Below are 23,873 nucleotides of genomic sequence, written 5' to 3'. Positions count from 1 at the left end.
AAACCATCTCCAGTGAGTGAAGGTAGCTGTGTTGGCAGGAGACTCTCACCCGCCAACATAGCAGTGTCCACTCTGGCACTTTTGTCGGTGAAAGTTGTGTTGATCAGGGGAATTTTTTTTTTCACACCCATGACTGACAAAATTGCTGGTGTAGACAAAGCCTTGTTCTTTTCCTATTTTAGCTTCAGATCCTACCCCATTTAGACTGATGTTCATTATGTTAGTGATCTAGTCCGTGCTAACTTTTTTGATGAAAACTGAAACAAAAAAGGCATTTAACACTTCTGCCATTGCTGCGTTTTCCGTTGTCTTTCCCTCCTCATTGAGTGATGAGCCCACCTTGTCCTTGTTCTTCCTCTTGTTTTTAATAGAATGTTTTCTTGTTATCTTTTCTGTCCCTAGCTAGTTTAATCTCATATTTTGCCTTGGCCTTTCTAATTTTGTCACTACATGCTTGTGTTGAATGGTCAAAATGTCCAACATCAGAGCAGAGCATTCCTATGCTGATACTATTCTCTGGGAAGACCTATAATCAATGAGAAAAGTGATATTATAAGTGGTGCTACCTCTGGCATACCAAGAAGCTCCCGCTGGTGTAGTCCATGGTTAGCTCTGTTACAGGGTTACATGGCAGCTGTGAATATTCGTAAGGATGTCCAGCCTCTTCTATCATTAATGAAACCTCCTCACCCTTATAATATTGGGGTGTTCTTCTCTCATAGGTTATGCCATTTACCTCCAGCTTATCAAATACATCAGCTGGCTACGATAGCATCATTGCAGTAGGAACATCAGCAGATCTTCAATCTTAAAATATCCAAAGCTAATATCAACTGGCATTTTGTGGTTACCTACCAGCAGTTTAGTCATACTTGTTTATTACAGCATTCTATCTTGTGATCTCTTATGATGCTGAGTTATTCCTGGTTAGCTACTTATGCTAATACTTATGCTAAGGCTTTTGGGCCTTATGCATCAATCTGGCTAAGCTCTTGTTTTACAGGCTTTGAGGCCTATAGGTTTCTTGCATTACTGCCTTAATTTATATGTATGCCTTACCTAGCAAATACCTGACAAATCTGACAGTAGAGTTCCTAGGAATTTATTGAGTACTTGCCACACAGGTTGGTAGTGAAAGGAATTAGTTTGCGTAATCTCTGGACCCTCCTGTTCCAGAAATTCATGAGATCTTTTCACTTTGCAGCAAGCTGTGTTCTCTTACCACCCCTCCCCCACCCCCCACATTGCTGTTTGAAGAATTTAGCATATTACTATCCGAGATATCACTTTACTGTGTTTTGAATTAGGATTTTAGTAATATGTGACATGACTTATTCTCTGCCAGGGATGTGTCTTTACTATCATTAAAATCTTCCCCAAATTTGGCCCAAATTACAAGCTTCTGAAAAATCTCAGTTTGCACAATAATGGTAGAGGTTTTTTAGAGGCTGGTAGTGTTATTCCTCAAAGATTCTATCTGCATTGTGTATGCTCCATCCCCACCCAGATTCTTTGTGCTGACTGTGGAGCCCCACTGATCAACTCCTCCCTCTCCCTCCCAGCGCCTTGTGTGTACCAGAGAACAGTAGGGATGGGGCGGAAAGAGGTGGGGTGGGGTCTTGGGGTAAGGGATGGAGTGGGGGCGGGGCCTGGGGCTGTGCAGGAAGACTGGGGGGAGTCACAAAAAAATTTAAATCAAAATGGGAATATTTGGGTTGCTAAAGTTTGAGAAGCACTGGTATATATGACTTTTTCTATTAATGTTCCTCCTAGGAGTCACTGTAGCACCAGGCACCAGAACTGAGAGCGAGGAGACTCTCTCTCTTGTGCTTGCAATGCTCCTGGTGTGATTGTGCAGGCAGTGTGGAGGAGATTGAGGAAGCTGAGGATAATGGAGGCGGACAGGCAGAGGCTGGCAGAGTAGGCTGAAGGGTTAGGAATTGGCTGGGTTGGGCTCAAGCAAGCTAAAGGGTTCAGGCGGAGGGGGGCAATGGAAGTAGAGGGAGACAGGGACAGGCTCTGTGGGGACACTTGGAGAGAAGCAGAGAGGCTAGATATAGTCATACTAGGGGGCAGGCTGGAGGAGATGGGTCAGAAAGGTCTGTAATGGCCAGAATACGTTCCCCCAATGAAACTTGAAATAGAAGCCAATGTACGTCATTCTCTCTCTCTAGTGGCTGGTCCAACATAGAGTATAACAGCCTACTTATTACTGTTACCAAATACGTTGTTAACTCAAGTAGTTGAGGTCTATGCTGTGGATCTAAAGATTCCGACCCTGGTGATTACCTACACGGGGGCCAATCTGGTTCCACATGGACCTATGTTTCTTTAGTTAGTATTTTTTTTAATGGGAAATAAGTCTTATTTGCATGTAAAAAGAGCTCACTGAAAATAAGGATTTTTTTCATCCTTGTTTGACCTTCTGTCTACTTTACTCCTGAGTGCTCTGTTCCTAAAAAAGTCTCTTTTGAGAGTCCTTGATATCTTTCCCTTAAGAAAATTTGTCTAAAACATATACGTGACTTCCTGGAGAAATATTATAAACTATCAAATGCAAACATTGCTTGCAGAGCCATTGGAGACAAGTTTTGCAACATCTCGTGTACATAAGGAAGGAAATGTCCCCAGGCTTGGTCACTGCCTATATGACCACTGGGGATAGGAGCAAGGCACAGGAATGGATGGAGAGGATCTAAAGGCAGAGTTTTTCAAAGTTCAGGTCGCAACCCAGTATTGGAGCGCGGCATAGAAGGCACTGCATCTCTCTGGTCAGCACTGCTGACCAGGACATTAAAAGTCCTGTCGGCAGCGCTGACCAGCTAAGGCAGGCTAGTCCCTATCTGTTACAACACCGTGCTGCATTCCGGAAGTGGCCAGGCGCGGGTTCGGCTTCTAGGCAGAGGGGCCACTGGGTTCCGCGTGCTGCCCCCATCCTGAGCACTGGCTCTGCATGCCCATTGCCCGCTTCCTGGTCAGGGGGAGCTGGAGTCGGGGGAGCAATGCCTGCAGGCGAGAGCCGTGTGCCTAGAAGCCAGACCTACTGCTGGATGCTTCAGGCAGTCGGTCCGCGGAGCCAGGACAGGCGGGAAGCCTGCCTCTGCACCCCAGCTGTGCTGCTAACCAGAAGCCACTGGAGGTAAGTCCGTGCCCCAACACCGCACCTCAGTCCCCTGTCTGAGCCCCCCCAAAACCTGGAACCCCTTCGTGCACCTCAAGCCACACATCCCAGCCCCAGCCCTGAGCGGCCTCTCCCCAAAACCCAGAGCCTCTCATCCCCAGCTCCGTTGAGTTGTGGGTATCAACAGTTTTCTTCAGCTGGGTCCCAAGAAAAAAACTTTGAAAACCACCGATCTAAAGTACCCTCAGACTGATAGTGAGATCCTTTTAAAATTAAATGAGACAACATTTAAGTTGTGAAACTCTATTTATCTACAAAAAGAAAAGGAGGACTTGTGGCACCTTAGAGACTAACAAATTTATTTGAGCATAAGCTTTCGTGAGCTACAGCTCACTTATGCTCAAATAAATTTGTTAGTCTCTAAGGTGCCACAAGTCCTCCTTTTCTTTTTGCGGATACAGACTAACACAGCTGCTACTCTGAAGCCGTCCATTTATCTAGTATCCTTTGGAAAGACAAATTGCTGTGGACGGGACTCTAGGTTTAAGCAAACTAAGAGAGCAGAAAGTAGATAATCCAGAAACAATCAAAAGATTTGTGGGGTGGAACTTAAAAATTAAAAGATAGGAATGAGTGGGTTGAAAAGAAGTTGGACCCAAAATTGCAGTGTGATTGAAGTTCTCCTTTGATAATTGCATCTGTAGATTCCCCTGGTTGGATGAGAATCAAAGCCATTTGAGGTTCTGCAGAACTACCCATTTGGTTTATCCCAGTACCTTTTTTTACTTTCTCAGAACTTTAAGATGTCTCTTTGAATTTCTCATGGAGGAAAGTGTGGGTAATCCTGTCAATGAGCCTGCCAGGGTGTGTGGCATTAGATTATTGGTGGTTTTGTGGGGGGGTTGATTGCAGTATACCCACAGTGTGTACCATACCTTGTTAATGCACATCTTGTGGGTTATACCCATATTAACAACAAAAGAACCCGTGACAGGAAGGGAGTTCTGAACGGTAGAATCAGTAAAGTGCGACACTCATTAGATAGGGGCCAGTTGTGATTGAGTAAAAAAAATTGAAAAAAAGAACCGTAGAGAGATTTTTGTGAGTACTGAGCCAGATTTGAAGATTCCAGAGAAGTGTAGTGAGTTCTTCAGAATGCTAAGACTGTAATGATCAACAGTAAGCATCTAAAAATTACCCAAGAAGCTGTCACTTCATCCAGAATACTTCCCCATAATCTTGCAAACTCGATCACTAGCTCTGCATGATGTTGCAGAAGCAAGGGGAACAGGTTTGCTAAAGTAAGCATGGTAACAGACCTTATTAGCCTTAGAAATCACATGAGTAGGGCTGTTAATTCTGTACCATGACAAGACAACTGTTTTTGCCAAACCCTAAATATTTTTCAGATTATGATCCACCTTGCTAAACTCTCACTAATGACTGGGAAATTGGTTCCTAGTTACAAATGAGATTTTAAAAAAATCAAGCATACCATTTGAAAAAAACTTTATTTTGATAGGTATGATGCTAACTTGTATGTGAGCAGTGGTATTGTAGCATAACTTAAACAATAATGAAGCTTTACTACAAGAGTTGCCTGCTCTCAACATTTTTGAGCATTTCATGATTTAGCTTATTTTTAGTAACTGCTTGTGATCTCATGAACAACTTCTCTCAAATTCAGGAAATCTCTGTTATTTCCATATGCACAATTCTGTACTGATAAACAGGCAGCTGTTTGTAGTCTGATCTGATGACTCTGGGTAGCAGTTCTCACCTTTTACCACCAGAAGCTATCCCTCCCAGACTGGTCTGCTCCTGCTCTGCAAGAGGCATAGAGCTTCGGTCAATGTAGTTAGGTTAACGCAGTGTCAGGGTAGATGCTGCGTTGCTTACATCAGACTGTTCCAGCTGACAGACTGGAGTCCTGCCACACCAGGGCTGACAGCCCAGAGCCAGGACAGAGCTCGGGCTGTCGGCTCCAGGCGGCAGGGCTGCCAGTGTCCCACATTGATAGTTAAATCAGTGCAAGCACTCCTGGTGAGGACGCGCACTGCCAATAGAAGGAGTTAGTACAGACATGCAAAACCGATTTAATTACTGTGGTGGCTGTACGTCAATGTAACTTGAATCGAGTTCATTTTGTAGTGTAGACTTGTTCTGAGAAGCAGCAGGAACCATTCTCAAGTAGTCGTATCAATGGCTCCAACCTGTTTCTTGCCCCCGTGACTCTTAACATTGCAATGAGGGGGAATTGAAAGAAAATGTGGGCTTGATCATGCTCCCATTTAAATCAGTGGCACACCCCTACATTGATTTAAACGGAACAGGATTGGGCTCTTAGTGATTACACAAAATTTTTGAGGAGTGGGGAGTGTGAACCAATCTAGACTGTCTTTCAGAAATATAAACTTGTTGGAGTTACTGAAAGGACTGTAGCATCTGATTTTCAGTGAAGATTATAGTTTTTTTGATCATCAAGTTTAAACGTGGACAACACAAATAAGCTCTTCATCCAATTATTTAATTCTTCCTTTGTGTCCTGTCTAATTACTGGCATCAAAATTCTATCTCAAAGTGTTTTTAGTTTCAGGGACTGTTACATTTGGCAAAATAAAAAATATATTAAATATGATAAATTGGAGTGGCGTTCTTCCGTAATTTCTTCATTTCTTCTTGTAAATCTAGTGCTGTATTCAGCAAGAACAAAGCCAAGTGGTTTCAAAGGATTTTTCTGTGATATTCCACCCTTTATTATATTATCATACCACTTTTTCTCCTATAAATTTTGTGTGCATGGGTTTTGTTCACTGTGCTAAAAGGATTCATTCTGTTCTTTCCAAATGCTCACTTTTCTTGTGCCTAAATACTGTAGGAGGTTATCCTGGTAGAGACCCATCCCACATATTTAACCCTGCACTTCCCTGTTCAGAATTCACTTCACTTGAAAGATGGCATTTTTTATTTTTTAACCTTAGTTTAATTTGATTTGTGAGATTTTGAACTAATTGATCATGCGGTTGGATGTTCATTGTAAACTAATTTAAATATGTGTACTACTCTTTTTAAAAAAGGATAACCCTAAAGGGCATTTTATTAAAATTAAAGTTTTTAATACATCTTTGTTTCTGAATAATCATAACAAGCAATATTTTAAACATTCTGCTTGACTTTTTAAAATATAACTGCAGTACTTGGACTTGCCAAAATTGGCAGTATTTTCACTACATTTTTCCACTGGTATGAATGCCATTTTGATATCTAGACATAATGCAGTTTTGACATTAAAATGACAGAATCATACAGCATTTTTCTCCCGATAAATTTTGACCAAGCATAAATACTGTCAAGTTATAGAAGCAGTAAGCATACCCATCGACAAGAGGTAATATGATTTTTGGCAGTTAGCGCTAGACTGACTATTGGAAACTTTAGCTAGGTATTATCTCTCTGGTATCTAAGCAAACCCAAAATTACAAATCATCATCTCAGCCACTGACTCAGTATGCTGTTTTAGCCAGAGCATTTAATGTCTCTGTTTTGATTTCCCAGTTGATAAAATAGAGATAATAGTATCCTCATTTAGGTGGTGTGAGTAATTAATAGTGTTATTGGATGAACGTGCTGGAAACACATCATGCTGGTGCATGGGCGGTTTATGTCAAATAAAAGTTGCTAGCTTTTGTTTGTAACCCCCATTTCTTTTCAGGATTGTAATAAGTACTGACTTCTTGGCAATAATTATTTTACTAATTTATTTATATTTTTTAATTAGCCTACCTAAACTCTTAGGCGTTTTGTATAATATAATGCACTGTACATATATTACAAATCAAAATAGGACAATAGCAGTTATTAGATTCTACCCTTCAAATAATCACTGCACCTTCTGAGAACACCTTCTCTCACTGGACTATTAATATCTCCCTCTTGTTAGTTAATACTTACCTGTACGCTGCTTCATGCATGCACCTGCTGCAATGATTGGGGAAACAGATGAGTTTTACAGCATTCCCTGAAGATTGGCAGAATCCTGATAGAATCTTCACACTCACGTCTATAGTACACTCCATTTGGCTACTAGACCTTTTGTTAGTACATCTTTTCTTAGTTTTTTCTAGATTCAGTGGCCTATCTATCTAATCTCAACATTTGGAGGGGGACTCCCTCATGAGAAATTAGTTTCAAAAGTTTCTCTCTATCGAGTTTAGGGATTTTTGAACTGACTTTTAATTAAAACATTTTAAAAGTCACTCTCCTTCATTCAGCTGTTCAGTCAACAGGCCTACATGGGGCGGTATATTTTTGGTGAAGTAATTAGTCTTAAAACTCCAATAGCATAAAAGGAATCCTATGCTTTGCTCTGAAAAATCCATGTAAGGTGGAATAGTTCAATAATAGCTTTCACAGAAGAAGTAGTTCTTTTTGCAGTGCGGGAGTTGTCAAATATGCTACCCAAAGAACTATTGTAGTTCTTCCATATCCTACAAAACATGATGATTTGAGATCTCTGTACTGTTTCAAATGAAAAGCTTGTCTGTCGCTACCAAAAGGTTTATCAGATGGGCCCCCATTTTGTTTAATGTTTCAGCCGTAAGCACTCCAGTGTGCGGTGATGCTTAAATAATGAGTGCCATAAAAAAGCTTATAAATGAGTGCTTCTTGTAAACATGTAGACCTTTCCAGGATTATACAAAGCTTAGTTTTAAGACTTTTCTGTTATTTTGAAATTGAATGAAATATTTAGATATCAGTCTAACATGTTTAGCTGTTGAACTAATGGACTCATTACTTGATGGGTAATACTTACTGTCCTTTTCCAATATAGCCAGCAGCCAGCTTCGGGTGTAGCCTATTCCCATCCAACTACAGTTGCTAGCTACACTGTCCATCAGGCTCCAGTAGCTGCACACACGGTTACTGCTGCATATGCTCCAGCAGCAGCTACAGTTGCAGTAGCCAGGCCTGCACCAGTAGCTGTTGCAGCTGCTGCAACAGCTGCTGCCTATGGAGGTTATCCTACAGCACACACGGCGACAGATTACGGTTATACCCAGAGACAACAGGAAGCCCCACCACCACCTCCTCCGGTCACTACTCAAAACTACCAGGTAAGTGCCACTTTGAATCCATCTCAGGTTGGTAGTGATCAAAACTCATCTGATGGATGTTTGGTCATCTGTGTGAAATGAGTTTGATAATCTGGCTAGTTCCCACTAGTCAAATGTCCAGATTGTAAAAACTACCATCAAGTTCAGCAACCTTGTTGGTATCTTCTACAAAGGCCAAAAATTGAGGGCGTGGCATGGAGACTGACCTATCCTCTTCTCCAAGTCAGGGTTGAGGCATATAACCAAGGGACTATGAGGAAAGTTACCCCAAGAATGGCAGTACGACATCTGCTTTGTAGAGAGAGGGTTTCAGTCTCCAGAACTGTTAGCCTGGCACTTTTCTCAAGCACATATTCACTCAATTTAAAAATAAATAAACTAAAAGCTGCCATCATCCCTATCTGCTAATCTCAAATACTGCAAACATTCACACACATGAATTGTCCATTGAAGTCAGTGGGACATAAAGTGAAGTCACTGGGGCTCTGTGCGGGCACATGTCTGCCCATGTGGCTCTTTTTACAGGGTATGGGCCCTGTTTAATAAATAATTTATTTTGCTATCTCAGCTCCTATTAAAGTCAGTCGGAGCCTCGGAGTCTTCCTGGTTACTTTGAGGCTAGTGCCTATATTTACAAGATTTATCTGAGGTAAATATGCAGGCACTGGTCATATTTAATGTACAATGTAAAGTATTAAAACTATTTTCAGGAACTGGATTGAAAGTATTGACACTGTTGTTTTCCTTTATGCGTAAAGCAGAATAAATTGAAAAAGACTGCCCTATTTAAAGGGCCACATTATAAAATTATCTATTGGGGGTGCCTTCTGGTTTTATAATACTTATTTTAATTTGATGAAAAAGCACTTTAGAAGAGGTAGGTGGTATTAATGATTATTTAATTGTTCTTTCTGTAGATCTTTTTTTTTTCTTTCCTTTTTTTTTTAAATAGCCACCTCTGGCTAGAGTCCTGAAAAACAAGCAAGCTCTTTCCAATGGTCTGAAGCAGCAATTAGCTAACACATCCTAATAATTACAGGAGCAGTGCATATGTCTGCTACTAGATGTTGATGCACAGACAGAGAAAAAAGGAGCCTTAAATAAAGGGAAAAAACACAAGGTTACCAAAATTGCTAGGGAACGAAACGTTACTTTTTAAGCTTCTTAACAAGTGGGGTAAATCCAAGTAGAAAATTCTCTAAACTGCAGGATGGTTGATGCGATATAAAACAAAATGCTTATAAAAGGTACAGTTAATGTTCCCCTCTAATTTATATGTAAATAGGAAAAATGCTAAATCAAATTTGTAATACCTAGGAAGTGTTGGTGGGCGTTTCTTCTTTTAAAAAAAACAAAACAAAACTTGAATTTTGTGAAAATACACATTTTGAGCAGGCTTTTGATTTTTCTTAAAATTATGTAGGATTTCTGCTCTGATATAAATGTAATAGTGGAACAGTCTGACAGTAGCCTCTTTCTGTTCCTTAATGGAAATAACAAAGGGGAAAAATGAGAAAATACTTTTAAATGCAAGAGTTGAATTGCTGTTATTTATTGGGTCTGTTAATGTTCATCAAAGCTGTTCATCACTTGTTCTTAGACTCTGTAAATTTAAGATTAAAGATTTTAAAATATAAAAAGCTTATTTAATTCTAGAATCATGTACATATTTAAATGAATTGTTTGACTTAGTTCAGTAGACTGTCTCTCCCTTTGGCTGCCTTTGATTATCCCAGGCACCAGACATATTTAAGCAGAAACTCAGGTCCTTTCTTTCTGTTTTGCATGCTTTTTAAGGACTCCTACTCATATGTTAGATCCACTGCCCCAGCTGTGGCTTATGACAGCAAGCAGTACTATCAACAACCAACAGCTGCTGCAGCTGCAGTGGCTGCTGCTGCCCAGCCTCAGCCTTCTGTAGCCGAATCATACTACCAGACAGGTGGGTGGTGTGCATGAAATTCCTTTTTGGTCAGTGCAAAACAGTGTGCTTCTTTGTCTTTTAAAAACGTTTCTTTGGATACCTCAGACAAATTGGTTTTTATTCTTAGCTTTATAATGTAACCCATATAAATGTATGGACAAAAATCCTGCTGTTACCCAGCACTTAATAACCTTGCCTCAAATAGCGTTTTGCCTAAAAATACACACACCTTTTTCTATGTAAATTGAATTTAACAATACTTAAGTGTGTTTTAAAATATGTTGTGCCTACCAAGTTCAAATACACTTTGGCTGGCCCGTGCAAACAAGAAGAGATCTGGACAAGAAAAGGATTTTTGAGCACAGTTTTGTTATATTAAATAGTGTAAGTCAGTATTAACCCATTTTGGCCATCACAAAGTTTAAATCCCATTTAAACAAATTTTAAAGCTTTGTAATGTTGGTGTGGATGGGAAATTAAAGGCAAGCTTTAGCTATATGGTGAGAGAAGGTTTGCTTAAAGAAAGCAATAGGGTGAGCAAGTTGTTTCAGAACATGACACAAGTCTGTGGGGAGAGAGACCAGTTACTGTGTATGTGGTTTTAAAAAAATGCCATTTGTACAGTATATGGCTGCAGTTTAAAAAAATGTTGTTAGAAAGGGCTTTATACTCTAATAACAGAAAGATAGGGCACAGTTTGAGACCTAAATTCAAAGTTCATACTTAATGCCTCTCACTCTCCAGCAAGGGGAGGCACTCTCCTCTGCGCAAGAGAGGAATACAGTGTGAACTTAAGTGTCATTAACTCTAGGGCCCTACCAATTTCACAGCCATGAAAAATGTGTCACGGACCGTGAAATAAGACCTTCCCTGTAAAACCTGATCTCCCTGAAATCTGCTAGTTCGGCAGGGCTGGGGAGGGACAGGACTTGTCCTTCCCCATTACAGCGGTTATGGGAGGAAATCAGACCTACCTCCACAGGCAGCTCAGACATGAGGGTGGTATACCCTTACTTCTGCGCTGCAGCATCCCCCGAGCTGGGCTATGGGTTTCTGCCCTGCAGCTCCTGCTGGGGTTTGGGGTGGCTGGATTGGGGGCTTCCACCCCCCTCGGGTCCGCAGGGGCTTTGGGTGCCCAGGTGCCAGGTTTTTGTCCTCTCATCCCCCACAACTCCTGCAGGGGCTGGGGGTGGTTGGGTTCCAGCTGGGGTTTGGGGCTGCCGCCCCTTGCAGCTCCTGCCCAAGCTCGGGGCTGCTCAGGGGCTTTTGCCCCCGGCTCCATCCGGGGCTCAGTGTCTTGGTTCGGGCCCCTCCCCGGCCCGTTGTTCCTGCCAGAGCTTGGGCACCCATTTTTCAACTTGGCATGGACCCAGTGAGCCCATGCTTTAATCTGCCGCTGGCCGTGACTAGTAGCTGGGAGCTGTGGAGATTGGACCTGCCATCATCTCCAGGATGGAAACTCCTCCAGCTTCAGGAAACTCCACAGCTGCTGCCTTCAGAGCCCAGCTCTGAAGGCAGCACAAAAGTGAGTATGACAATCCTGTGACCACCCTATAACACAGGGGTTGGCCAAGTACAGCCCGAGGGCCACATCCGGCCCTCCGGACCTTTTAATCTGGTGCTTGAGCTCCCACCACGGAGCAGGATCCAGGACTTGACCCGTTCTGGCGCTCCAGTTGGGGAGTGGGGTCAGGGGCTTTCCCCAGTCTGTGTAGCACCCGGAAGCAGCAGCATGCCCCCCCCTCTGGCTCCTACACGTAAGGGGAGCCAGAGGGCTCCGCATGCTGCCCTCACCCCAAGCACTGCCTCTGCAGCTCCTATTAGCCAGGAATCACGACCAATGGAAGCTGCAGGGGTGGCGCCTGCCCACAGGGCAGCGTGTAGAGCCACTTGCCATGCCTCCACGTAAGAGCTGGAGGGGGGACATGCTGCTGCTGCTTCTGGGAGCTGCTTGAGGTAAGCGCCGACCAGAGCCTGCACCCCGACCCCCTCCCGCGCCCCAACCCTGTACCTCCTCCCACCCTCCGAACCCCTCAGTCCCAGCCCAGAGCACCCTCCTGTACCCCCAGCCCCACCCCAAGGCCTGCTACCTCCTGCCCTCTTCTCCCCCCAGCATCCCAACCCCCTGCCCCAGCCCAGAACCCACTCCTGCTTCTTGAACTCCTCATTTCTAGCCACACCCCAGAGCCTGCATCACAACCCCCAATTTTGTGAGCATTCATGGCCCGCGATACAATTTCCATACCCAGATGTGGCCCTCAGGCCAAAAACTTTGCCCACCCCTGTTGTAACGGCTATGGGATCCTCCCTCCCCCGCAATCCCCTTTTGGGTCAGGACTTCCATGGTTACAACACTGAAATTTCAGACATAAACATCTGAAATTGTGAAACTGACCAATTTTAAAACCCTCTGGTCCTGAAATTGACCAAAATGGAGCATGAATTTGGTAGATCCCTAACTATATCTCTCTAGTTTACTGGAACTCTGACAGGAGTCAGTTCAGTCTTCATGTCCAGAAAATAGTTGTAACCTGAGATCTAGGTACGGAAGAAAAACTTTCAGGTTTGACTCTGAATGTTTGTTGCCATGCCATACGAAGGCTTTCAAGATTATGCGAGGGTCCCATGACCTGGCAGTCCTATATGGAGTCAATGGGAAGTTGTACAACTGGGAAATTCCAGATTGCTGCTATATGGGTTATAGGAATCTAATACAGCAATAAGAGGCCAAGAAGAGAATTGGACACAAGTAGAAATTATTGTTCTGAGAGAGTAGTTGGACCATCTGTAGATTAGTCTGCTAAATTGTGAGTATCATATTAGAGGAGGGATTTTGAGGAGTTTGAGAAGGATCAAAAGAAGCAAGGGGGATTATTTTCCATGCCATTTTAGAAAAATTGGTATTCTCTGCTTTCAGAATTCTAAAGGAAATAGTAAAGGTAGATGCAGATATGCAGTCTAAACAAGAAACAAAGTCTAGGTCTCAACACTAAATACTCCTAAAGCTATGGGAACAGCAGGCTAGAAGTGAGTGAATCACAAAAATTAGCTAGTTTGGACTTGAAGGGTTTTTTGTGGCCTGAGCCTGTAGTAGTGTTCTTTGTGTGAAACACCACGTTCCTGGCATATAATCCTTTTTTAAGGACATATTAACAGGTTTACAAATCCTTGCCATGCAAATATCAGAAACAAAACAATAATCATTACAACACTTATCTTTTGTTTAAAGAGACATGCAGGAATATAGTCATCAGCTCTATCTGTTCATCAGGGAGTTAGCCATATTAAAGAGTGAGCATTGTTAACAACACCTATGATGTTGTTTCTATTGATTTTATTAAATTGAGTGAAATCTCTGATTATGCATAATTAATGGGCCAGGCATGTCTATCAAATGTTAAAAGTTGGAAAAAAGGACACCTGCTGGGGGTATTTTCTGGTGAATGTACTCTGAGTGGCGTTTACTACTTCTCATAACACAAGAACTAGGGGTCACCAAATGAAATTAATAGGCAGCAGGTTTAAAACAGATAAAAGGAAGTATTTCTACACACAGTCAACCTGTGGAACTCCTTGCCAGAGGATGTTGTGAAGGCCAAGACCATAACAGGGTTCAAAAAAGAGCTAGATAAATTCATGGAGGATAGGTCCATCAATGGCTATGAGCCAGGATGGGCAGAAATGGTGTCCCTAGCCTGTTTGCCAGACACTGGGAATGGGAGACAGAGTGACTGGATCACTTGATGATTACCTGTTCTGTTCAATCCCTCTGGGGCACCTGGCACTGGCCAGTGTTGGAAGACAGGATACTGGGCTAAGTGGACTTTTGGTCTGACGCAGTAGGGCCACTATTATGTTCTTATGAGTACTGAATAAAATGTAACCAAATATCTAAGTATCTATTTGTCCTCTGTCTATTTTGCTGGGTATGTAATTGGTATGTTAATTGTTCCATAACAGCATCCTTTTATGCTTTTATAAACCATTCTTCTATGGTAGGACTATTTTTTTAATTTTATTTTTTCTTCCAGTGAAAGGTTATAAATTGCTGAGCCGCTACTAGCAGATGAGAGATTAGGCATAATGTACTGTGTGTTGCTTGGTTTTTCATTTTCAGGATAACCAAAAAGTATTTAGAATACTAAAAATAAAACCAGCGTTTGTATAATATGCTTCTGAATTTTTGTCAGTTAATGAACTTCAAACTAAAAGTGATCATCATAGCTCAGGCTACTTTTCATAGTACTGAAAGACCCTTAAGAAAAGGGTTGGCTGTATTTAGAGAAGAAAGTGAAATGAGTTATGCAGATGCATTTTAGGATTGTATTCATTTTATTACATGGTCATCCTCTCTGTCATGTGTGTTTTGTAACAGAAAAATCCTCATTTGTTGTGTGCTTAGTTACTTGTATATAGTTGAATATAATTATTTTAAAATTTTAATGTTGTTCGAAATTCACCTAGTCTCAAATTTTTAAATCGTTATACAACTTTACTCTTCTATCTTAATTAGCTCCAAAAGCAGGATATAGCCAAGGAGCAACTCAGTATACTCAAGCCCAGCAAACTCGACAAGTGACAGCCATAAAACCAGCCACCCCAAGTCCAGCTACAACTACTTTCTCCATATATCCAGTATCCTCCACTGTGCAGCCAGTAGCAGCTGCAGCAACTGTTGTTCCATCCTATACTCAGAGTGCTACATACAGTACAACAGCAGTCACTTACTCTGGTAAGAATTTTGCAAGTTATATTACTATGAGGTTTGTGAGTCATGTTATGGAAAAGGATTTTGTAGGCTCAAAAATTTGGTAATTGTGTTTAGTTGTGTCATAAAGCACCAAGAAATATTCAGCTAGTTAGATCACTATATTGGCAGAATTCAGACACATTTTTGGAAGAGAACAATAGTTGTATGTGGTCCTGTTTTGTTGAACATAATATCAAAGAGAGATTGCAGCACTGCTTGGATAGTTCTTGGTGTTGGTCAAGTATGGGAAGGGAGCAGAAACCATGCAATGGAAAAAAACAGAGACAAATGTCCAAAGAAAATAAAATTTTGGAGGCAATGTACCACCATCAGACAACAGTTGTGAAGAGGAGAGGGGGCAATCCAGAGTAAAACTTAGACTTTGGATTACTTCGATCTCATCTGGGAGGAGGGGGTGTGTACAAGAGCTTTGCTCCAAACATAAGAGATTCAAGGCTTGATTAAAAGTGGAAGGAATCCTGTTTAGCTTTATAACCAGATGATAATCAACTGGAAAATTGTAGCTGCTTGGTTCTTTGGTATCCTGTTTTAAATGGTGTCAAGTATCAGGGGGTAGCCGTGTTAGTCTGTGTCCGCAAAAACAACAAGGAGTCCGGTGGCACCTTAAAGACTAACAGATTTATTTGAGCATAAACTTTCATGGTGCAGATCTGAAGAAGTGAGGTTTACCCATGAAAGCTTATGCTCAAATAAATGTGTTAGTCTTTAAGGTGCCACCGGACTCCTTGTTGTTTTTGTTTTAAATGGGACATTTAAAATGTTCCTTGAAACAGAAAAAGCCTAATCGGTGGATTAAAGTAGTTTATGGGAAAACTGGCTCAAAGGTATGAAAACACAGTTTTCTTGATTTATTCAACTGTGGTATTAGAAATTAAGGAGTGAATAGATAAGGCAAGTTACAGAGAATCAAGCAGGCCAACAGTTTGTTTGCACCAAAGTGCATCTGAGGATGCTGGATGGTTAAATATCAAAGAGAAGAGGCTCCTAAGCACTGTTGTGGTTTTGGTTTCACACCCATGTGTATCCTTTTCTTACACAATAAATTGTTCCTTATTAATAAACCTAAGTTTGAACAAATATTCATTTCTAGTGGCTTTTATCTCATCTTTGCTGTGCCACACCTAGCCCTCCCAGATGTGCCAGGAGCGTTGGCACATTCTTGAATGGCAGCTTTGATACAGCTGCCAGCATAGGGGACCACAGTATATTTAAAAATTGTATAGCTACAAAGATCTGTCTGAGAGAAAACATACCCCTGACATAGGTGGGAAATGGTATTTAAATTTGTATATCATAAAAGGTCAAGTAAAATTCTGATTAAGTGATAAGATAGTTGACCACACATTGCATCTCAGGACCTTGTCAAAATGTTTAGATCACAAAATGTACCTTTCTGGAAAAAAATTAAATGTCATGCAGCATCCCTGGAACTAGCTTGTGTGTAACTGTGATATACAATGTATAATAATGTAACATTATCATATTTTGATCTTTTGAGGTACCTCTTATTCTGGCTATGAAGCCGCAGTATATTCAGCAGCATCATCCTATTACCAGCAGCAGCAGCAGCAACAGAAACAGGCCGCGGCAGCAGCGGCTGCTGCTGCTGCAACAGCTGCCTGGACAGGGACCACCTTTACTAAAAAGGCACCGTTCCAAAATAAGCAACTGAAACCAAAACAACCTCCCAAACCACCACAGATCCACTATTGTGATGTTTGTAAAATCAGCTGTGCTGGACCACAGGTACCTGTATTACATGACATTCCACTATACCGCTTAGTCATTATTTCATATAGTTAAAAACAGGCATTATTTAAGAACAGTTGTGGATTGCGGAAATTATTTAAATAACTTCCCTCTAGAAGCAGTTTGAAAATGTGTACCCCTATGAAAAGGAAATACTGATGTTTGTGCTCTGTGAACAGCTGAATTTTATTTCCCACGCTAAAAGTTAACATTCTCTATTTGAAGCGCTATTCTGCTCAGTAGCAAATTTCCTGGGGAAAACTCCCTTCTCAGATGCATAGACCCTTGAGAATTTAAGCTTTTATGAAATTTCTCCTTGAAAAATATTCTACTTTGTAGTATTCTGTTTGTCCTTCTAGCACTCCGTTCTAGTTTTGAAATGGCTGAATGTAGTACTATCTTGTCAGGTCATTCATATTAAGACAGCAAAGAACATGAGAGTTTTTTACACACTTGTTTAGAATATTTGTTGTTCTGCATGTCATGTTAAAAAACTGTCATTTTTTTCTACTACTTCTCGCACTTGGACTGCCCCTTCCCACACAAGGACACTCTCAATTTTAAAGGTTTTACTTTGCGCCCTGATATATTTAAGCAGTATCTCCTTCTGAATTACTGAGTTTTTTGGGGCGCTCTAAATCACGTGGGACTTGGGTACAGCCTACTGGATAAGATCACTTGATGGTTAACATCTGTCACTTGGCATTGACCAATACTTGATGATTTGGAAAGTAGGAAGATGAAAAAAGTCGTTACTGCTTTTTGCCAGCTATGGAGTTCTGTATATCATGAAAGGAAAATAGTTTCCTGGTCCCTGCCAGCATGGCTTATGCCTCAAAGCACACGCACAATAAAATGGCAGTGCTGTGTATAGGAAATATGTTCCCTAGCAAAATTTAAGTGTTGATTATTTCTAGCTTATAACCTATTGTATATTTTATAGCATCCGATGACTGACGTAATTAATGGAGTAAAAATAATGTATTGAGGATGTATGCTTTTTCACTGCATTTTTAAATAGACTTATAAAGAACATTTGGAAGGCCAGAAACACAAAAAGAAAGAAGCGGCGTTAAAAGCGTCTCAGAACACTAGCAACAGCAGTACTTCTGCTCGTGGAACTCAGAATCAGTTGCGCTGTGAGCTCTGTGATGTGTCTTGTACAGGAGCAGATGCATATGCTGCCCATATTCGTGGAGCTAAACATCAGAAGGTAGGAATGGAAGTTGTTTGTAACTCTGAACAAACCATTATGGTGGTTCTTTCACAAGTTTACAACTGAACATTGATTTAATACAGTTTTGAAACTTTACTATGCAGAAGAAAAATGCTGCTTTTAACCATCTTAATTTAAATGAAACAAGCACAGAAACAGTTTTCTTACCTAGTCAGTTTTTTTTAAACTTTCCCTTTATTATTTTAGTAGTTTACGTTTAACACAGTATTTACTGGATTTGCTTTTTATTTTTTTTGCTTTGCTGCTGCCTGATCGCATACTTCCAGTTCCAAGTGATGTGTGTGGTTGACTAGTCCGTTCATAACACTGGTGTTTGTAACTTTGAGGTTCTGCTGTAGTTGTCAAATTTCTAAGATTAATCCACCGTTTTTATCCCCTTCTCCACCCTCTCTTCCCATATTGTACCTTTTATTATTGAGCACTAAATGATTCTTTTTTGGAGTCTGTCAATATTTCTTATAAATCCTATTATCAGAAAACTGAAATTTAATTGTATTTTAAAGGTATCCTGCAAAGGACTTTATATGATATATAAAGGAAACCTGAATACTTGTTTTTCTGCTTGTTTTTTACTGTGTATAATACCAGGAATGTCATCTGGGTCTTCCCTGGTTTTGCTGAAAGACCTGTTATTGCTCATTCAGTCTCTGTCTGTGTTGTGGAATCTCGCACTTCCAATGATGGCGCAGAGTTATTGAATCTTTAATAAAGACATCTGTTCTCCAACGTGTTCCTCAGTCATAGTAGTTAAAATAGTTTAGTAAGCTCCCCACCAAGGGGCGTGGAGGGTGGGAGAGAACACATGAAATATAAAACAATTTGACTAAAAATCACTCCACCATCTGTTTCTTGGCTTTTTTTTGACTCTTGACTCTGATGATGTCATGTTTTCACTAGTTGTTCAGTTATAGTGGAGTTTTTCTGGGATAGATAAGACCTGTATTTCTAATCTAAAAAGCAAGCAGAGAAAAGTTTAGAGGTCTGAAACTTTGTATTTATAAATCATTAAAGAAACAAAAATGGACACAAGTTCATTTTTTTTTTCCCCCACATGCAGATCAACTTTTTAAGGATAGTAGCCATGTTACTTTTTTTAATGTAAACCAAGTGGTTCATGTTTTTTAATGAGCCTATTAATTTTTTTATTTTTTTATTTTTTGGTTCTAGGTGGTTAAGTTGCACACAAAACTTGGCAAGCCCATTCCTTCAACTGAACCAAACGTTGTTACCCAGTCTACTTCCTCAACATCTGCATCTGCTTCCAAACAGACTGCCTCTGCTTCAAATATTGCAACTAGCAGCAGCACTGTGAACTCCTCCATTACATCTTCTGCAGTGAAAATTCTTACTCCCACAGCAAGCACGCCAATTAACGCAGCATCCAACAACAAAGTGTCCGTAGTTGCTGCTAATATACCTGTAAAGAAAATATCTACACCGAAAATAAACTTTGTTGGCAAGTACAGAAGTCAGTCTTCATTTTGAAACCTAACCTATTATAAGGATTTAAAATCTATATGTATCTAGTCTGTACGATGTCATTGCTGCAAACACCTATGCATATGCATAACTTTATGCATGCGAGTTATCCATGTTAACTTTGTCCACATAGAGTAGTCCCCTTGAAGTCAAGTGCATAAGTGTTGGCAGCATTGGAGGGCTAGTGTTTTATTTGATACAAACATGCAGTTCTGGTACGCTTTCTGTTTTTTGATCTTGTTAGCAAAAAATGTCTTATGAAAGCAGTTCTACAGTGGGTTACTTCTGAAAGCAAAAAGATTGCTCATCTGAATACCTTTCTTTGGTTGCAAGTATCAGAGGGGTAGTTGTGTTAGTCTGTATCCACAAAAACAACAAGGAGTCTGGTGGAATTTATTTATTTATTTATTTATGCGTGGACTCCATGCATCTGAAGAAGTGAAAGCTTATGCCTAAATAAATATGTTAGCCTTTAAGGTGCCATCGGATTCCTCGTTGTTTCTTTGGTTGCTCCCTTTCAGTCTTGCCTTGTGCTTGCAGAACGCTAAGCTAGATTTAATAGAAGTCTAAATTGCACATGCCTACTAAGTCTTTACTGCAAAAATGGAGAACTTTGGTCAACAGAGTTTTAAAAATTTGAGTACCATTAAATTATTTAAGAAAAATTAAAAACAACTCACCCTAAACGTTGATTATAGCTGAATTTTTACAATGTTCTCTGTTTAATTGTATGTTTATGGTGTTTAAATTTATTCTTAAAATAATTGAAAAAATGGAGGCACTCTGGCCAAAATCTTGCCATTTGCAAATGAAATCTCTTTAATTTGTACATATTCTGTAAGTATATAGTCATTCTACCAAAATTAACAATTCATTTTAAACTTTGATTTTAGGTGGTAATAAGCTACAGACAACAGGAAGTAAACAGGAAGATATGAAAGCTGTTGAAAATGTTAAGACTACTCCTTTGGTTGCTGTTGTACAGACCCAGGAAGTAAAACCAGATACAGCATCAGAACCAGTGACTCCAACAACTCTTGCTGCTTTGCAGAGTGATGTCCAGCCAGTAGGCCATGACTATGTGGAGGAGGTATTAATCTGAAAATCCTCTTAGTATACTTGTTTGATTTAAATAAATGTGTCCATCAGAATTATAAAGCAAGACTCTGATCCTGCAAAGACTTATGCATGTGCTTAAATTCTCACTTTGTGAGCAGAACCTTCAAAGTCAATGGAACTGTTCACAGTGCATTCTGGTAAGCATGTGTACATAAGTTTTGTAGAATCCAGGGTTTAAGTTGAATATACTAAAAAAGGTTTTCCACTCTTTTTTTTTTTTTAAGTATTTGTTTGAATCTAAGGAGTTAATAAAACTATATTTTTAAGAGTATAAGCTCTTCTGGGTATGAATCACGTGTGCCTCTTTGTACAGTACTTAACACAATGGGAATCTGATCATGATTGACAATTCTTTTCTTGACAATACCTCTTTTAAAGTGCTTACTAAAATATATGTATGTAAATACGTGAACATGTTTTGTGTAGGATACAATTAAGATTCTTGTAAAATTAGGTTAATTTGTAGAAAAGGTAAATTATGGGGGAGGTTTAAATATCCAAAAAATCTAATACAACATTATTTTATTTCCAAGGTACGGAACGATGAAGGGAAGGTGATCCGCTTTCACTGCAAACTTTGTGAGTGCAGCTTTAACGATCCTAATGCCAAGGAAATGCATCTAAAAGGAAGGCGGCACAGGCTTCAATATAAAGTTAGTTGATATACTGCTGACAGTAGTTTAAACTTTACAAGACCTAAATTGTAGTAACTTGTTACTCAAATTCAAGGTTAGTGGTTACCATGCCCAAATGGTGTGTAAAAGGGTGGGAAAATATTGCATTTATCTTTCTTGGTGTGTGTTTTAAGATGATACAGGTGGCTTAAAGAAGTGATATGTGCTGTGTGTGTTTTTTTTTTTTTTTTAATGAAAATGTTAAGCAACACTGTATTTGAGTGTTTGGAAACATGAACACATAGGATATAGTAATTAAAGTTATGGTAGGTCCTTGCATGTTTTTTACTATGAATTAGCAATAGCACAGGATTAGCATCAGACTACATTTTACAGAACACTTTTCTTTAAATTCACTTACTTGGGGTGATGGGAAGAGTGAAACAAAAACCTTGTGTTCTAAACTACTGTTTGACATGGTAGAAAAATACTATAAAGAGTATATTTCCTAAAACCAGGGTGAAATGAAAAGTAAAACCAGCATTTCTTTGTATCTCTGAAACATTAGAAAAAAGTAAATCCAGATTTGCAAGTAGAAGTAAAACCCAGTATCCGAGCAAGAAAAATTCAAGAGGAGAAGATGAGAAAGCAGATGCAGAAAGAAGAATATTGGAGAAGACGAGAAGAGGAGGAACGTTGGCGGATGGAAATGAGGTAACGTGTCTAATGAGTTGAACAAAAGCTGCAGTGAGGTCACCTGAAGAGGGTTCCATCCTAGGTTCCCTGTAAGCTGCGCGGCCGCACAGCAGGCTATTTAGGGCTGTGCAGGTCCCCTGGCCCGTCCCATTCCCTCAGGAGCTGCCAGGGAGAGGAGCCCAGACCCACACCCCAAACCTCTGCCCCACCCCAGAGCCCGCACTCCCAGCCAGAGCCCATATCCCCCTGCAACCCAACCCTCTGCCCAGTCCTGAGCCCCCTTCCGCACTCTGAACCCCTTGGCCCCACATCACCACATGAATTTTATGTGCACCTGCTAGACTGCCGCAGCTGGGGAGCGGAGCCCCTCCCCTGACCCCGCTGGAGCTGCCGGGCCTGGGGAGAGGAGCCCTTTCCAGCCCAGTGCCACCGGAGTTGCCACAGTGGAGCAAGGAGCTCCTTGCCCAGCCCAGCCCTGCTGGAGCTGCTGCAGTGGAGCGAGGTGCCACTCCTTCCCAGCCCAGGTACTGCTGTGGGGAGAGAGACCTTGGTGGAGTCCTCTCTCCCCGCCATAGCCCCGGGGTAGCCTGCACCCCAAACCCCTCATCCTCAACCCTCTGCCCCAACACTGAGTCCCTGCACTGTGAATCTCTCGGCCACACCCCTTCACGTTAATTTTGTTATGTGTACCAATATGGAGGTAATGTGTCACACATCACCTCCATATTGATGCAGATAGCAAAATCCATTCTGCATGTGGGTGGGAAAAATTAGAGGGAACACTGGTTCCATCCTATTTAATTACCTCCTGATGAATGCTCATGTTGAGGACTCTAAACCCTTTTGTCTTCAATCAGGCCATCGTACAACTCTGAGCATTTGTTATTTGATCCATCTGAGGAATATGGGTCAGTTTAAAACTGTTTGTATTTAAGAGTAGGGGTTGCTTCTAGTGCTACTATCCCTTTTTACTTATCCTTTGGAGCTCCCAAGGTCATGACTACTAAAGATGAGCTAGTGAATAGTACCAAATAATTTTTTAGAACAATTGAAAATGGCTCTTTGCTATGTAAAGAACATACTTTGATTCATACAATTCAGACGCTATGAGGAGGACATGTACTGGAGGAGGATGGAGGAGGAGCAGCATCATTGGGATGACCGTCGCCGAATACCTGATGGAGGATATCCTCATGGTCCTCCAGGACCTCTAGGCTTGCTAGGTGTCAGACCAGGAATGCCTCCTCAGCCCCAGGGACCAGCTGTAAGTTTCTTAAATTGAAAAATTTAAAAGTTGAAGTCTCTTAAATCAGGCATAGTTCTTGGGTATATTTGATCTTAGCCGTCTGTATTACTACATTAATCTGTTTCAAGTTTATTCTCTAATAAAGTGCTTGGAAATGTGAAAAAACCACAGTGGGACTCTACAGGTATAAGGATCTGTCTGAGAGTCCTGCTGGATTAAGTGTCAATATAAGAGCACGTTAAAGATACATGTTGAACAGCTTCATGTGCAAGTCTACCTGCATAAATTTACCATGAGTTAAGTCATATGCGATATTATTTTGAAGAAACAGGAATAAATACCCAAAAAATTTTCATTGATTAATAAATATCTATTTCCCAGTTAACAGTAAGACGACAAAAAATTATATTAAGAAGAAAGAGGATAAAAGTTAAGGTTAGATTTTGATAAACAATGCGTTTCCTTATATGTAGAGTTGACAGAATTTTATTTTTAAGAGTAGGCAGTGGAATTCAAGAAGCTTTTTAATGGTTAAAACACAAATTGTCACGTTTCCAGATATATAAAGTCAATATCCTTAAACTCTACTAAGTTCTGACGCAGACTTTTCTTTCTTTGCCGAGCTGCAAATTTAGAATGGATGGAGCTGGTTTTTTTTCATCGGGGGAGGGGGGTGTTCAGTGTTTATCTGCATTTACCAATAAAAATCAAATCCTTCCAACCTTTCTTATATTTGGTTATATGCGTGTTTACCTGAGAAGTCTTAAAGTTACTGTGTCATTAACTTTTAGTTTTTGTTACTT

General features: G+C 40.6%; 1 protein-coding gene and 1 non-coding gene across 6 annotated transcripts in view; both read left to right on the top strand.

Annotated features, from left to right (window-relative positions):
- Positions 1-23,873, top strand: part of ZFR (zinc finger RNA binding protein) — a 57,038-nt gene that overhangs the window by 17,469 nt on the left and 15,696 nt on the right. For 3 of the 5 annotated variants that reach the window (XR_005225909.2, XM_037902612.2, XM_043547542.1), the window contains 10 exons: positions 7,953-8,235; positions 10,033-10,177; positions 14,673-14,891; positions 16,429-16,676; positions 17,701-17,892; positions 19,084-19,384; positions 20,289-20,485; positions 21,048-21,167; positions 21,697-21,842; positions 22,926-23,088. Coding sequence is in view for 4 of the 5 variants with exons in the window: in XM_037902612.2 (XP_037758540.1) it covers positions 7,953-8,235; positions 10,033-10,177; positions 14,673-14,891; positions 16,429-16,676; positions 17,701-17,892; positions 19,084-19,384; positions 20,289-20,485; positions 21,048-21,167; positions 21,697-21,842; positions 22,926-23,088 (2,014 nt within the window). In the remaining variant the exon portion in view is untranslated. The remainder of the gene's footprint in view (positions 1-7,952; positions 8,236-10,032; positions 10,178-14,672; positions 14,892-16,428; positions 16,677-17,700; positions 17,893-19,083; positions 19,385-20,288; positions 20,486-21,047; positions 21,168-21,696; positions 21,843-22,925; positions 23,089-23,873) is intronic. The other 2 variants (XM_037902613.2, XM_043547543.1) reach the window with 1 other exon arrangement.
- On the top strand, positions 4,361-4,496 carry LOC114021689. The gene has a single exon (XR_003566153.1). It is a non-coding gene; the product is annotated as a small nucleolar RNA SNORA66 (small nucleolar RNA).

The sequence above is a fragment of the Chelonia mydas genome, chromosome 5 (genome assembly GCF_015237465.2).
Source record: "Chelonia mydas isolate rCheMyd1 chromosome 5, rCheMyd1.pri.v2, whole genome shotgun sequence".
NCBI lineage: Eukaryota > Metazoa > Chordata > Testudines > Cheloniidae > Chelonia > Chelonia mydas.
This window is presented reverse-complemented; position numbering and strand designations above follow the sequence as displayed.